The 16,243-nt window shown below is 34.8% G+C and overlaps 3 protein-coding genes across 3 annotated transcripts; all 3 read right to left on the reverse strand.

The window, feature by feature from the left end:
* Positions 1-3,570: 3,570 nt before the first annotated feature.
* On the reverse strand, positions 3,571-3,945 carry LOC121764512 (alkaline/neutral invertase E, chloroplastic-like). Its single transcript, XM_042160523.1, has one exon. It carries the CDS (start codon positions 3,943-3,945, stop codon positions 3,571-3,573), a length of 375 nt encoding a protein of 124 aa, XP_042016457.1.
* A 1,029-nt stretch (positions 3,946-4,974) lies between these two features.
* LOC121764513 (reticulocyte-binding protein 2 homolog a-like) lies at positions 4,975-6,962 on the reverse strand. Its single transcript, XM_042160524.1, has 4 exons — positions 6,158-6,962; positions 5,797-5,907; positions 5,313-5,393; positions 4,975-5,049 (listed from the first exon to the last, which is right to left on the reverse strand). The coding sequence occupies exons 1-4, from the start codon at positions 6,359-6,361 to the stop codon at positions 4,975-4,977; spliced, it is 471 nt and encodes a 156-aa protein (XP_042016458.1). The 5' UTR covers positions 6,362-6,962.
* A 1,690-nt stretch (positions 6,963-8,652) lies between these two features.
* Positions 8,653-10,167, reverse strand: LOC121764872 (phosphoglycerate mutase-like protein AT74H). The gene is made up of 2 exons (XM_042160894.1): positions 9,666-10,167; positions 8,653-9,215 (listed from the first exon to the last, which is right to left on the reverse strand). The coding sequence occupies exons 1-2, from the start codon at positions 10,123-10,125 to the stop codon at positions 8,833-8,835; spliced, it is 843 nt and encodes a 280-aa protein (XP_042016828.1). The 5' UTR covers positions 10,126-10,167; the 3' UTR covers positions 8,653-8,832.
* Positions 10,168-16,243: the final 6,076 nt, after the last annotated feature.

The following is a 16,243-nucleotide window of genomic DNA, read 5'->3' on the forward strand; positions in this document are numbered from 1 at the left end:
CCATGGAGTGATTGAAGAAGACATGTGGTATTGGGATGAGGATAATCCAAGACATATAGATGTGGGAACCAAATTTGATAGCAAATTGCAGTTGAAAACGGCTATAACATTGTGGCATGTGGGAACAGGTCGGATGTATGAGGTTATGGATAGTAAAAAAAAGAAGATGGCATGCAGTTTGTAGGGACCCATTTGATCCGAAAAGAAAAGGTGAGTCCCTTGGGCAACGATACCCATGTAATTGGGAGGTTAAAGCAACGTTCAAGAAACGCGATGGTAGCTGGTCTATCAACTCATGGGTTGATCGTCATTGTTGCATGGGAGATCACGATCCAAGTGAACATGTTAATCTTACATCATCCATGATTGCTCTCTGCATTCGAACTCAAATTGAAAACGATGTTGAATTCAAGCCTTCTGCGATGCGTACATATATCAAAGATAAATTTCACGTGAAAATCACATACAAGAAAGCATGGTATGCTCGGAGAAAAGCTATTGAGCTTGTATATGGTGGGTGGGAGGGATCATTCAGACAACTCCCCAGCTACCTGACTGAGTTGCCTCGTCTACTGATTCAAGGGAAACACGCGAGAGCGTGTCGCGTGTTTAAATGAGACACCCGAGAGCTTCTCGCGTCTTTAATAAACACGCGTCAGCCTCTCGCGTCTTTAATAAACACGCGAGAGCCTAATGCGTGGTTCTTTTAAACACGCGAGACGTTCTCGCTTCTTTCCTATGATTGGAATACTTATTTTTCCGGGTACGAATGGCTGATACGACGCCCCATAATGTCGTTTCGTGGAATTTAGCCCCGAATAAAGCCCTTTCCCCAAATCCCCCAAAATCACCGCCGGAAACCAAGCAACCCTAAAATCGAAACCAAGATTGAAATCGAAATTGAAATCAATTGAAACTTCCACCTTCTCTCCCACCTTCAAATCCCCCTTTCTGTGAGGCCAGATCCAAACCCCATCGACTCAATCCAAGCGCGGCCGCAGACTCAACGGCCCCAAGGCGGAGCTCGTGAGGCCCGGGGGGGTTTCAAACGCCACCACGAGCCTCTTCTCGCCGCCGGCCAACACGGCACTGTCCGACACGACACCCTCCCACCAGCCGCCCTTGTAGTACGCTTCGACGACGTCGTTCACCTCGAAGCGCTTGCTCGCCTTCTGCGGAGGGGGCGTGGGGCGCACGGACGTTAAGTCCACGAATTCGCGCAGGCGGCGGCCTCGGCGCGGCGGGAGAGCTCTGTACCTGACATAAATCTTCCCCTCGTTCTCTTCGGGCTCGATGTTTCTGGGCAGAGGGATCACGGTGCAGACTAAACGCACGCCTGCGTCTTTTTCCACCACTTCAACGATGGAACCCACCGGGAAATGCTGGCCGCCGCCGCTGCGTGCTTCTCCCATTAGGTTTACAGAATCAAGTAGCGGCAAAGACAAAATAATTGTGAATTAGAAGAGACTACAATCAAATTGAAGAGAGATAGATTTGTGAATTGGACTTAACAAAATAAGCGAATATGATCTTTTAGAGATTTCCCAGGACCAAGGAGGGAAGTTATATATATAGAGAAGGCACATGATATTTTTATGAAAATCTTATAAAAAGTGAAAAATATTTTTCTAAAAAATAATACTCTTTTTCAAAAGAAAAAAAAGTATATAGAAGATAAATCAATTCTTTTAAATAAAATAATTATACAAAATGTATTAAAAAACATAAAGGGTGTGTTTGGGACCATGGAATTGGAGGTGTGAAATTGGAATTGGAGCCTTCAATTTCAAATCAAATGTTTGGCACCACAAAAATGTTTGGATTTGAAATTTAATTGCAATTCCAAATCTTTCAATTCCACAATTTGAATTCCATGTCAAAAGTAGAAAATTTGAATTCCAAATAGTCATTCACTATATATCCACTACACACATTTCATGCACTTCACACACTACACATATTTCACGCACTACACACACTACACACGCTACACATATTTCACACACTACACACATTTCACATACTTCACACACTACACATTTCACACTACACACATTTAACACACTACACACATTTCACACACTACACTTATTTCATGCAATACACACATTTCACACTCTACGCACATTTCACACACTACACACATTTCACACACTACATATATTTCACACATTTCACACACCACACAGTTCACACACTACACACACTACACATATTTCACACATTTCAAGCACTTCACACACTACACACATTTCATGCACTACACATATTTCGCACACATTTCACGCATTTCGCACACATTTCAGTGCATGAAATGAGTGTAATATGTGTAGTGTGTGAAATGTGTGTAGTGCGTGAAGTGTGTGAAATGTGTGAAATGTGTGTAGTGTGTGAAATGTGTGTATTTTGTGAAATATGTGAAGTGTGTGTAGTGTGTGTATTTTGTGTAGCGTAGTGTGTTTTGTATATAGTGTGCATGCATAAATTCTTCAAATTCAATTCCATATCAATTACTTCATTTTACCAAACATAGGATTTGGAATTGAATTAGATCCAATTCGATTCCATAGAATTTGAATTCCAATTCTGTGTTCCAAACACAGCCAAAGTGTAATATCTTCTTAAATATTTTTTCTCTTTGAGAATAATTTTTCATAAAAAGAAGGTAAATATAATAGTTATAATATTACCTCTCAATCTATAGAGAGGTAAAGATACCTCTTAGAAATGGAAAAACCTATAATACCTTCTCAAATACACGATAATATAAAAAAATTAACAAATTAAACTAACTATTTTCTTAATCAAAAAACTAAAATTAAAGTATAGTAATATTAAATCTAAATGATAAAATTAAATAATTAAAAAACTTAACTTTTAATAAATTTAAGCATAAAATTTTCTTAAAATTCATAAAAAATTAATTACTATTTTTTATTAATAAAATTAAAGTATAGTACATTTTAATTAATTAAAATTAAAGTATAATATTTTTTAATCAACAAAAATAACTAAAAGTAAAGGTTACTAATTTTTTAATTATAAAAATTAATTGTTTTTTCTTAACTTATTACACTAACCATACCCAACTCGTTATCTTTGGGTTCTTATTGGGTCGACCTAATAAGGACCCAAATGCTAAACGTGCGGGTTCATGTCGTATTATCGTGTCCTATCAAAACTTGCCAGCCCTAATTAAAATGAATGGAGATTTGGGATTGAATGGAAAGAAAAAAGTAGAAAGACGAAAGAAGACAAGTAACGATGTTAGAGGGATTTGACAGAATGTATCAATTTGGAATACCAAGTAAACTTTTTGCATGAAACATGTAAACTCAAAACTTTTTGTTCTAAATTAAAATAATGGTAAAACATTTTATATGTACCGTGTAATTACCCCGAAAATAATTACCTTTTCTTTTAACAAGGAAAAATTTTACATAATTTAAGTGATCTATCTGAAAACTTCAGTTTAGTTAATCAAACCAATAAAGGATCACCCTTGCATTAAAGAATAAATTATAAGCATCTTGAAAGTGCTAACTTGTTCCATATATATGTGGCTAATCCTCAAATTATATAAGACTTCTTGTTCTGGGAACTCTTCGGACCGCGTTTCCTCCTTGGGCTCGAGCTGCTGACCGCACACGAGAAGGCATTGACGAGCTCAGAGTCCTCTTCGGTAGTCAACATTTTGGCCGTGTTAGGATTGGAGAGTAGAAGCTTCGAGACGAGATATCCTGCAATAGACCATGTCTGGAATAGCCGCGCTTGCTTCCCTATGAACCTTGCTTTCTTCGTGTCATAATATTCCGGCCACTTGTCTTTCGAAATGCGTTTCTCTGCAGTCTTGATGGCTCTTTCAGCAATCTCTGGTCGTCCCATTTTGATGCAAGCAACAGTTAGCTGCAAAGGAAGTGAGACCGCAGACGTTATGGTCGTCATTTATAGATTAGATTGATTAATGAGTATTTGAAGGATCACACAAGCTCAAAATTTTTCAATTCAATCCGTTAAGAGTATGTCGTTGATTAAGAAATGGGTGCTTTCAGATGCAAAGAGGAAATTTAAGCAAAAACTAATATGTTGGCAGTTTTTCTTGAACCAATGACTGCGTTGCTTGAGCGAGTTTCAGTTACTTGTATTGGAAAAACTCTGTGCTGGCTTGGTTTACTGTGTTTCTCTCTCTCCTCTCTGTCTCTCAGTGAGCTGAAATAGCTTTGATCGGAGAGAAATTGTTCAGGAACAGTAGTGTTCGTTTTTTTGGTTCACAAAGTGTTTGATTATTGGTTTTACAATGTTTTCATTTCAAAAGAGATTATTTTGGAAATATTTCGTCGCCATTGCGAAAGTTCAATTTTAAAAAACTTTGTTCAAATTTGTGCATTAACCGTGATTATTCAACCTTTCATTTAAATTTAGTTTTTAGACAAAATAATTGTCAATTACTCCTATATTCGTAAAATCTAAAATATTAAAAACACACGTTTAAAATTTGTATCCACACGAATACTTGTGGAGAGAAAGGTGCAATCAAACTCTCAAAATATAGGATTATTATTTTACTTATTTTACACATATATTATTGTACACTGTTTCAAAATTTCAGATTACACAAATATATAGAGTCATACTTGTATCAACATTTAATTCCTTAATGTGTAGAGTGCTAAACATGCATAGCATTCGAAAAATTCTACGAGAACAAGATTGGTCGTGTATCATTTTTCCCTTACACATTTAGCAAATAATTCAATTATGTCATCAATTTGAAATATATGCGCTCCAAATCAACAATGTATTATAAATAAGAAATCAAAATATTTCATTATGAAAAAAGTAAGAAAATGTTAAATTCATAGTTTTACAACCCATTTTTAATATTGCAAAAGGTCAAGTGATATACGGACATTGGATGATAAAAGCACATTATTAAACAAATTAGTAGTATTAGTTGACATTCTGTTTTAACTCTTAAGTGTTTAAGCTGACAATCTTGCTGAGTTCTTCCAATTTCCTCATTCTGATTTTCTCACTTTGACTCACTAACTGCACCAATGTGAAAATAAATAAAATTATAAATCATCTATATATAGAAAATATACCATTGTTAAATGTGATGCTACATAGATCTCTCTTCCTGCATTATTTGAAATTTATTACTACTTTTTGCGAAGAATTCGTTACTATAGTATAATAATGCAGTATTATAAATTGATTTTATTTACATAGAGACGAACATTTTGTAGCTAAAATTTATTAAACATATTATAAAATTTATGTATTTATATAAAGCTCAGTATATAGTTTACCTCCACAAGGGTATTGGTCAATTGAGCCTTTTCATTGTTTTTTTCTTTGAAAGCCTCCATTGGTTCTTTGTATTCTCTCTCCTGTTCCAAATTTCAACATGTGCAAATGCAAAAGTGATGATTAACCATAAACAATTCTCAATTTTGATAAATTAAAAAAATAGAATGGTCATGAATAACTTAGAGAACTACTCTAGTCGCCAATTATTGGGTTAAGGATATATATATATTTGGGCAAGACTTGGGCCATCATAAATGAATAAAAATGTGAAATGTATATTTCACTTTTATTATAATAATATTTTTTTAATAAAATGAATAGTATATGATATATACTCTGATTATTAAAAATTAAAGATAGAATAGGCGTTTGATGATGTACATCCTTAAAAAAAGCAAAACAAAAAACTTGTCTTTCTCTCCTTCTCGGGCATTAACTATATTTTTCGTAGACGGAAGAAGTATGAAGTGATAGAAAGGTTACTTTCTTGTGGCAGATTTGGGCAAGAGGTTTAAGGTCGCGGTTGGCCAAGTCAATTTTCTTGCGCACAGCTCCAACTTCCTTTCTCATTGGATCAGTCAACACTTCTAATTCCTATTACATTAATCAAAACTCAAATATATAATTTAAATCCAATATTCATCATAAAACATAAATTAAAATTAATAATCTAAACTCCTTAGGTTTACTCTCTATAGACAACTTCTTTGAATGGATTAATTTTACAATCATCTAATCATGCACAAAAACTATGGGACTGACTAGAGTTTGACTACGTAAATCACATGTATTTAATTAATAGAAAAAATAATTAAGTTTATTTTATTAGGAAAAAAATGCTTACTTCCCAAACTTGAGCTAACCGTCTGGTTTCCTCCTCGGCACGGTTGAGTTGAGACTTAACCCTTTCTTTCACTTCCATTTTCTTCCTCTCTATCTCTTCTTCTCTCTCTAGATACGACGAGATCGCCGTCTTTGTAGCCTCACATTCGTCGCCATCGTCCGTCGAAGGCCGGCCGTTGCTCCACATGCTTACAATACTCATCATTCTCAAAACTTATGTGTTTAATATCTTTATTTTAACAAATTGTTGTTCCTTAATCCCTATATATATTGATCCATATGTATTCTTTGGGACGTTATGATTTCATCCACATTGTCGCGGGGCGTGCGAAATTGTTATGTCGCTCCCCTTGAAACTCTCCGCCATGGCCCATACGGCTCCTATCCTCTCGCCGTGGCCTTTCTTGGAAACCACGATTAGGGTTTCCCGGTTGAAACCCTCTTTCGTTCGGTCTCCTTCTTCTGTTCTCGTCCCACTGTGGATCATCCCCATCGTCTAGGCCTATCGGCACGTCCGAATCGCGCGTGACTACGGGCGCTAGGGTTTTGAATTTTCGATCAGCCTCCTCCCTCCATACGTCGAATTGATCGAGCTTCTCGAGGACCCGATCCAATTTGTTGCTCACGTGATCATCATGATGGGTTTCGTCCATCGTGCGTCCCTCCATGTCACCGTCGTCCCCTGACGAGCGGTAGTTCCCGCTACCATCGTGGCGGCCTCCGAAGGGTGGACGACCGCCAAACCTGTTGACCGGGTACGAATCATTCCGATTCGGTCCCCAAACTGACTTCCCATTGTTGGTGTAACGCTTCATGAGTACTGGATGAAAGCACCAGATGTTAAGGCCTCAATTCCTCAACGGTGATCGGCGGCTATCTGCTCGGCGATCAAAGTAATTTCCGGCGTCTCGAGAAGAGATCGGCGGAGGTCTAGCGGCTGGCTGTGCGCGGATTTCTTCCATCGGGCAGCGAGTAAGCTAGGGTTACGAAAATACTTCACAATCTTATGGGCAAAATTCAATTTATTCATACGTAAAAGTGAGGAATAATTGCCCTATTTATAGACTAAGGACCCTAGGGTTGGTTCGACTCCTAATCCTATTTCATCTCGGGAAAGAACCAACAAAGAAAACCCGAAACGGAGCTTATAATTATGCCCGACTCTAAGCGTCAAATAAACAAAAAATAAACTACTAATGTTTTAAAAGGAAAAATAACAAAACAATAAATAAAACTAACTACTGACTCCGACTATTTGGAGACGTAGTCTCCATACTTCTCGGGCGGACGGGCGCTCCTCTTCGGCCTCGACTGTGCGATGGATGTCTGTTCTGGACTCTGACCCTCGTGAACTTCCTCCGCCTCACACTCCGCTTCTTCTTGGTCGGGGGCTGGTAGCGTTGGCGGTGTTGGGACAGTATCAAAATAGTATTTTATATATATATATAATCATTTTTTAATAGTACATCAATTATATGACAAGATTGAAATATGTAGTGAAGTAGAACATTGGAATTAATCAAGTAGTAAGTGTACTTTTTTAGAGTTATTATTAATATTTTTGACTTTCCTCTAATAATATTTTGCTTGAAAAATGAGCAAGTTTGGTGTCGGGACATATTCAAGTGTTGGTGACTCTGAAAAAACGAACATGTCTTATCTTATGAACAAAATGATTAAAATTTTTAATTACCTTACCTCAGAAGCCAAGCATAGAAATTAACAAGATAACATATGGGTGATGGGGAGTGAATAACTTATCCACAATAAAGTTTAGAATGATAACTTTGAAAAATAACTTAGTTATGATAATATATGCCAATAAAAAATAGTTTAATTTAGTACAATGTGTACAAATATTTGAAATATATGTTAAATTATATTGGTTAAATAATTAATTTAGTATAAAATACAATGTTACCAATAATATATCCATCAGCGATTCAGCATGGTCCCTCCAAAAACCATAAATTAGCGGGTCCAAATGATTTGTTAGTTTGAGAATGGGCTCAGAAACAAATAATCAAAAATAGAAAGCGATAATATGGCAGTTGTCCATGTGCTTAATGACAGGGAATCGGATGTTAGCGCTTTATCACTCGCTAGAAGTATAAAAGGTATCATGCAAAGAGAGTGGAATGTGAAGATCGCTCATGTGTTTAGGGAAAGCAATCAAATTGCAGACTTTATGGCAAATTTGGGTGTGAATATGCAGCCTGGGCTAGTGGTGTTTGACGAGGCGCCGATTGAGACGATGAATTTGTTACTGAATGACCGGCTGGGTATAACCCATGGCCGTATGTGCCCAATGTAGGGGCGGTGTTTGAACTTTAGGGTGATTCCCTCTTCTTGTTATAAAAAAAATGGATTAATTTATATAGACCATAAAAGTATACATCATGAAAGAGTCAACAACAAGTCTACAACCAAACTAAAAAATTAGAACATTTTATTTCATTATTGATAAAAGAATACATATCAAGAAATTCCGGACGTACAACATCATGCAAGATATAAATGCTACAAAATAATTGAAAATGTTAACCATCATAAACACCCACCAATAAATAAATAAAAATGAACAAATACAAATTAACAGCAATTATTAGTGAATTAAACCAACATCAAACCTTTTAGACCAAGCCCTAGTACTTTTTAAGTACTAGACTTCCCAATTCATTTCTCATCGAAATAATATCCGAGGCTGTCGTCCGATGCTGAATCATCGGTGGGCGCAACGAGACACTTCCGATCAAGAAAAGGCTGGAGACCCCTAGCTCGAATAATTTGATCCTCGATCATCTCATCAGATAATCCCCATTTTTTGAGCTCGTCTATTTGGTGGTACGAAGCAAGACTATATTCGCCATCCGGGCCAAGCTCTAGGACTCGGTATTCGCAATTAGCTGGATTGGCAAGCTCTTCAAACTGATTAATAGTCCAATTGAACCATTTCATTAAAAATAGAAGGATAGTGAGTCCATGGGAGACTACTATCAAATTCATCTCATTTCCAAATTTGTTGGATTCCATGTCCCTCCATAGCCCTTCAAGAAAACCTAAAAAAGATTTTTTTTTATGGTAAGAATGTTGGTTTATGACATCATTGTAATTTAATTGAGTTGTAAAAATGCATAATATATGTTTCAAATTTCAATTGAATTGATCAAAGATTATAAACCAACTACTACTATAAAATGTTGAAAATGTGTGAGATATTTGAATACAAGATTCTAACTATATTGAATAATTCAGATCCTAACTTGATGAATCATTATTCTGTTGCCGGATTCCATTCCAGCTAGAAGACGTAACATAAAATAAAGGAATATAAAAAATATTTCTTATAATGAATCGCATGATTTTTAAATCATTAAAAGACGATATTTTGTGCCTGGAATCAAATCAGAATTTGACCACAATTCATGATTTAAATTAAATGACTATTACCCCTAAAAAAATTGCGGACACAACTTCGACTAACCAAAAATACGAGACAAGGAACTTACTCGAAACACGGTCGTAAACATCGGCACTGGATTCTCCCTCCGGAACCCTATAGAAGAACTTCCCATACCTAACCCTACTTCTCTTAATCTTCCTCCTCTCCTCCAAATCCTGAAAATTCCCAAAATGCTGCTCTCTCAACCTACACTCTTCTCTCACTCCAACGATCCGATTCTTCTCGAACGTTCCACCCCGGCTGATGATCTCCTCCATCGTCTCCCTCGTCCTATTGGAAGGCGAGACGTAGAAAAGAACCTTCCACGCCTCCTCTTCCGACACGATCTCCTTTATCATTCGCCCCGTTGCCCGGGCTTGCTCGGCGCCCTTCTTGATCAGCTTGATCTTGTGGTTGGGGACGTGCTCGAGGATGCCTTCATCCTCGTTCACCTCGCTCTCTCCGTGGCGCACCAGTATGATGCGCCGCGGGAAGTGATGAATCATCTTTTCTTGGTGGCTCGGCATTTTAGTTTCAAATTTGTGTGTGGAGTTCTTTTTTTTTCTTGAAGTTGGTTTGTTAGTTTGTGGTGAATGAGGATTTAGTGTGTGTGGTGTGTGTTTATATAGTAGTTGGGGTTTTGTCTTGTATTGAATTTTGTTGGATGTTGGAAGAGGTGGGAAATGGGAATAGCTTATTCCAAGGTGTAAGCAAAGACTTTGACATTTGAATTGAATCTTTGGAATATAATAATCCAGGTATTCATATTCCTTGGCACTTTACCCCTTTTTGTAGAAAATATATTCTTTAAACTAAACATATAAGTTAATAGGGTCATTTTATAAGCAAAACTTCTTCTTAATGCATAACCAAATAAATATATCAGTATAAATCAACACCAAAAGAACATTTTTATTTTGTTTTTAGTTTATTATAGGAAATTCAAATTTTAAGATGAATTAAACAATCTAATTAAACAATGCATGGGGGCATCTTGTACGGTACAATAAACACTTTGAACAATCGAGCCATCGAGGTATATTTCTTAGCACTTTACTACCTAATTTGTAGAAAATTTGTTTTTCTATGATTTATTTCATTTATACAGTCCAAATATAAAAGTTAAAATATTTCATTTTTGTTCGTCTCAAGATATATGGAATAATTTTTTAGTCAGGAATGAGGAATAGGATATATATATTCAGATTTTAAATATATATTTCGTGTACTTTTCTCTAAAAAGAAAATATGAGTAATAATAGGTCCAAGATAGGAAATCTAATCTTTCCTTCTCATGCAGAACACTGAAACGTGTTTGAATAATTTGAAATTCAGCAAATCATTTACGCTTTCATTACAAAATTATTGACTAGTTGAATCTTCATATATGAGTGTATTTTCTCATTTTTTTTTAGTTTTGTTTATTGATTACTTATATGGCATTAAGTATTATTCGTAAAATTATTCAAATATAATTATCTCTAGCAAAATTAATGAGAGAAAGTTTCGACGAATTTAGGCTTTTGGCGAAAATTAATGTGGAAATTAGGCTTTCGGCGAAATTAATAAGAAAATTAGGCAAGCCAATCTCTCTCACACACACACACACACTAAAGTTCAAATGAAATTGATGAGAAATTTTGAAGCGTTTCATATTTTCACTCACTCCAGAATAAATTAATCCGCTAAGATATTGAAAGTAAAGTAAAATCAACTTTGACTGATTCCATATTACATAATCTCGACTTCGACTTCGACTTCGACTTCGACTTCGACTTCGACTTCGTCAGATAATAATACAATTAGTATGTAATTTTGGTTTTTTTTATTCTTTATTTGTTTCCTTCTGGTGTGACGATTCGTACGATTTAAGATTTTCGAGTGGACTACAGTATGATATATTGATATATATTCTTGCCTATATAAATACTAAATCACAGCACATCTCTAATTGTTTTTTATTTTATAAAGCAATCTATATATTAACTAGTAGTAGATGTTTTACTCCCTTCATCCCCCACCTTACAAGATGACCACATTCTAAGTAGAACGGAATTTTGAGTTGGAATAGTTTTTTGTGATAAAGTAGAGTGGAAAAAGTGATTGACTATTTTAATGAATAGAGATGAGAGATATATTTAATTCTAAATATAAAAAGTAAATATTTTAAATGAGACAAACTAAAAAGAAAATGTGGACATCTTGAATGGGACATATGGGATTATTTATTTTCACACCCAATAGTTTCAACTTTTGTAGTAATATATTTAGAACATATTTTGTTGTGTTTCTTTTTAATTTGTCCAAAGTCATTGTTACCATCATTATAATAAGATCTACCATTTAAATATGTTTGTCTCTCTCTGTACTAATTACAAATATGTAGTGATTGTCTCATCATAGGATCAAATAAAGTAGGGCATGGCCTACTATTGCATGTCATGTTCAACGATGGAATCATAGAAAAAAGTGATAATAATAAATTATCATGACTTATAACAATATGTGATACATTTGACTAAGAGTCTAATTATTAAGATATATTTTATCATATTACTATTATATTTTGTAAGTGTTTTAAAATATATGAAATATATAGTTTATCACTTGGTAGACTGTATTAAAATTAATCACATTATTATATATTATCGGAATTGTTTGTTGGTAGAAAGATCACAAAACAACACAATTATGTATTAAAGCTATGAAAATTTAAATATTCACAGCCTCTCTTTCCCAAAGAAATACTCTAAACACATTTTAAAAGTAAGTGGACCACAAATTTTCCCCTTCATTTCTATTATTTCGACTATGAATGATAACGATTTTTCTTTTTAAAATGCTTTAATAGAAAATAAACTCACAAAAAACTACAGCCAATTATTCATATGTTTGAATAGTATTTTGGAGCATGAAAATTTGTTATTATCCATGAAATAGTTCGTACAAAAGAAATTTTGCGCATAATTTTGATCTCACCTAACTTGAGAAGAATACGCGTAATGATAAAGTTTTTACATAAATAAACACATAATTAATCCCTATAAAATAGTAGTACTAGTAGCAATTAATAACGTGGAAGCAAACCAAATACGATAATAGTGTATAATAGCTTTAATTAAGGCTAATCACAATTCTAGCTAAGAATTAACATATATCCACTCATAATCCATTCATTTCGGAGTTCAACTATATCAATGTATATCTTAAAAGAAGTAAGAAGCAACAACTTATCTTAATATGGAATTAAACAAAGTTGCGTGTGACTAGAAAAAAAAATTATCTAAAGATACTTGGATATGATCTTCCAATTCTAATTAAACTTCAATTGGTGCTTCCCAAATAAAATTAATTTTTCCGATGTGTACAAATGTTCGAGCCATGGAAATCGTGAGCAAAATAGCACTATACACGTAATTTATACAGATAAACAATGAAATTAATATATAGACAAAAATAAATGCACAATCAAAAACTACTATAGTATAAAAGCAACGAACAAACACAAGAAAACGATAAACAATACACTTTTGGGCATTATCGGCCAACTTCATACATCCAGATGAGTGGTCTCACAACAATTCCAAAGTTCCAAACATAAACTACAAAACACTCTAAGGTTAAAAAAATAACTAAACATAGTCCTAAACTTTTTAGGAATATAAAAGTGTTGACTTCTATAATACAAATAAGCAATAGATATTTGGACACATCATGCACCTCCAAAATATCTAGAACAGAAAAGGTCTACTCTTGTGCTCCAAGTCATAGCCTCGTTTATTACAGCTTAGCAATATTGACTAATTCTACATAAATTAATTCGACCTCTTCAAATTAAGTTATTACATGGAACTTGCTTCCACACCCTTATAAATACAAACATTCTCATTGAGTCCCTACATTACAACTTACTAAACAAATCTCCAAGCAACATCTTTACAACTAAACAAACCTTATCTTCAACATCTTTTTTGAACAAAAATCCATATGAATCCTTACACATATTCTACACCCACATACTACATGGAGCCATCAAACAATGGTGCATCCTCGTCTTTCTACCCCGCCTTCGATTATTCAAGCAGACAGGAAGAGACAAAGACGTCCCACTTCATCAGATGGAACTCGGGCAAGGGGGTCGACCCGAGGCTACTGGGCGCGCTAGAGATGTTCGGGGAGATCTATGTGGAACGACGTGAGTTCTTCGACAAGATCTTCAAGGGAGACCACGAGGAGGTGTTCAAGAAGATTGGGCACGCGTTGAAGATGAAGAAGAAGCAGATGAGCAAGAGTGGGAGCATGAAGAGGAGCATGAGCATGAAGTCCATGAGACAGAGAGAAATAAATATGGAAGAAATAAATGAGTTTAGAGCTGAGAGGTTTAGGATTAGAACACCAAATGTGATTGTTGAAGGTGGTGAACAGGGAGATCAGGCCAGTGGCGAATCCAAAACATAATTTTGAGGCAGAACCAATGACTGGAAATGGGGTTTGACTTATTCTTCAAAAAAAAAAAAGTTGCAGATGGGGGGGCGGCCATGGCGTTTCCGGCCGACCCTAACTCGGAGATCAGGCTGCAAAAGGTTCAAAATAAATGTATAGTATTTATTGGCATTCTTTATTTTTTTTAGCTAACCTAAGTGTGTGGTTGCAAACTTGCAATTGTAAACTTGTAAATGAATTAAGTAGAAATTAAGTGCTTATATATTATAACTATTTTTTTATTTCTATTGTTGCTGTAATAAAAACGCGCTTTTTTGCTCTTTTTTTTTTAAATGACTATTATATATGTCGTTTTTTATTTTCTAACTAAATTAAAATCATATTCCAACTTCCCGTGCACTACAAAAAATATCGGTTAACAACATTTTGTCACTCAGTTATGGACGCTTATTTGTGTTTTTAAGTAAATCACATGCGCTTTTTAAAATGACCTCATTTGTCTTTGCATCCTAAATTGTGGCGGATTTTCAAAAAAATTCAACACAAAAAGTTACCCCTAATTTTGTGTCCAGATAAGTCTACAAATGAAAATTGTGTCCAAGACATAATTATTAAAATTTTAATTTATTGCAGATAATTTAATTAAATTTATTTTATATCAGAACATTTGTTGTGAATATTAAACTTTTTAAGGTAATCTCCAAATCAAGTTCTTAGAGAAATGACACATAATCAACAAGAAACTAGAACGATAGGGACAACACTAATGACACAAAACCAATAAGAAGCATGAAGAACCCTAACTAGTGAAATGAAAAATGTTACTACACTATAATGCAAAATAAAACCCAACTACCTACCTCCTTGATTTCCTATATTTGGAGCTTTCTCCGGTCTTCTGGGTCGAGGAGGTCTTTTATGTCGGTTTCGGTTAGGATTTTGTAGGGTTTTGGGAAGGCGGCGGCGGTGCGGCTGCTCTCCCCCCCAATCGCCGCCGCGGCTGTGGTGGAATAGATTCATGGGGAGTTTGGATTGTGGGATTGAATGGAGATTTAATTGGGGATTTAGTGATATAGTGGTTTAGGGTTTAATGACATGATTTAGATACACTATAATCCTAATGAATATCAAAGAATATTCTAATTAGATACTCCTAAAAACTTGCTCCGTCTCATAAAAATATAAGCAATAAGTATGACATGAGAATTAAGACAAAATTAGTAAAGTAAGATAGAAGGGAGAATAGGATGGCATAGCAAGAGAGAGTATGAGAATGGTAGTTAAAGTAATGTTAATGGATACTGAGACTTACATTATTTAATTGATATAACTTTTCCAAAAATGGAATGCACATATATTTGTTGTGGGACGAACAAAAATGGAAAGTGCACATATTTTCATGGGATGAAGGAAGTATTATATTTATATAAAATTGTAGAGGAATTTTTGTAAATTGATGGCGTAGCAAAGAAGTTTTGGGTTCAAAATACATTTTCCCACATTATTTAAAGAAATAAGAGTATCAAAAATTGTAAAGGAAGTTAGAGCCAAAATTTGCTACTATCAAATTTGAATTCCAATTTTATAAATAACGTTACACAAATCAATTGCATACAAAAAAAAGTTGAAACCCCAACCCTAAGTGCCCCACATCTCGGCCCGATAGTATTATAAGGGATGTTAAATCAGGGTACGCAGTGACCTGCTAAGGGGGCTTAACCCACTACCTGTCAGAAGCCAAACTCTTAAGGCCTCACACTTGTGCCTGAGAGGTGTCGTAACAACAATTGCGATCTTCTCATCCATGAAACTTATATTAGTACTCTTCGGAATTAACCTATTGAGCAATAACTAAATAAAAATAGTAGTAGTACTATAATTCTAATGTCAATTATTCAATTTTTTTATTTATTACTTTTAAGTATTGATTACTGTAAATTCTAAGTTTTTTATAAGTTTTTATGAAGTAAGTTGAGTATTTTAACAGCTGACTCCGTATTTATGGTCACCATACTGATAATCCATCACAATTCATACACAAAATGCATAACACATAACCAAAATATAGTTCATTATAAGAGCACAACTAAGGTTATTTTTTCGTTTTTAGTTCATTATAAGAAAATAAGATAATATTTAGGCACATCATACAACTCCAAAATAAAATCACATTTCTCATAAGCTACCTAATTAAAATGAACC

Source organism: Salvia splendens, chromosome 14, assembly GCF_004379255.2.
Source record: "Salvia splendens isolate huo1 chromosome 14, SspV2, whole genome shotgun sequence".
Classification (NCBI taxonomy): Eukaryota; Viridiplantae; Streptophyta; class Magnoliopsida; order Lamiales; family Lamiaceae; genus Salvia; species Salvia splendens.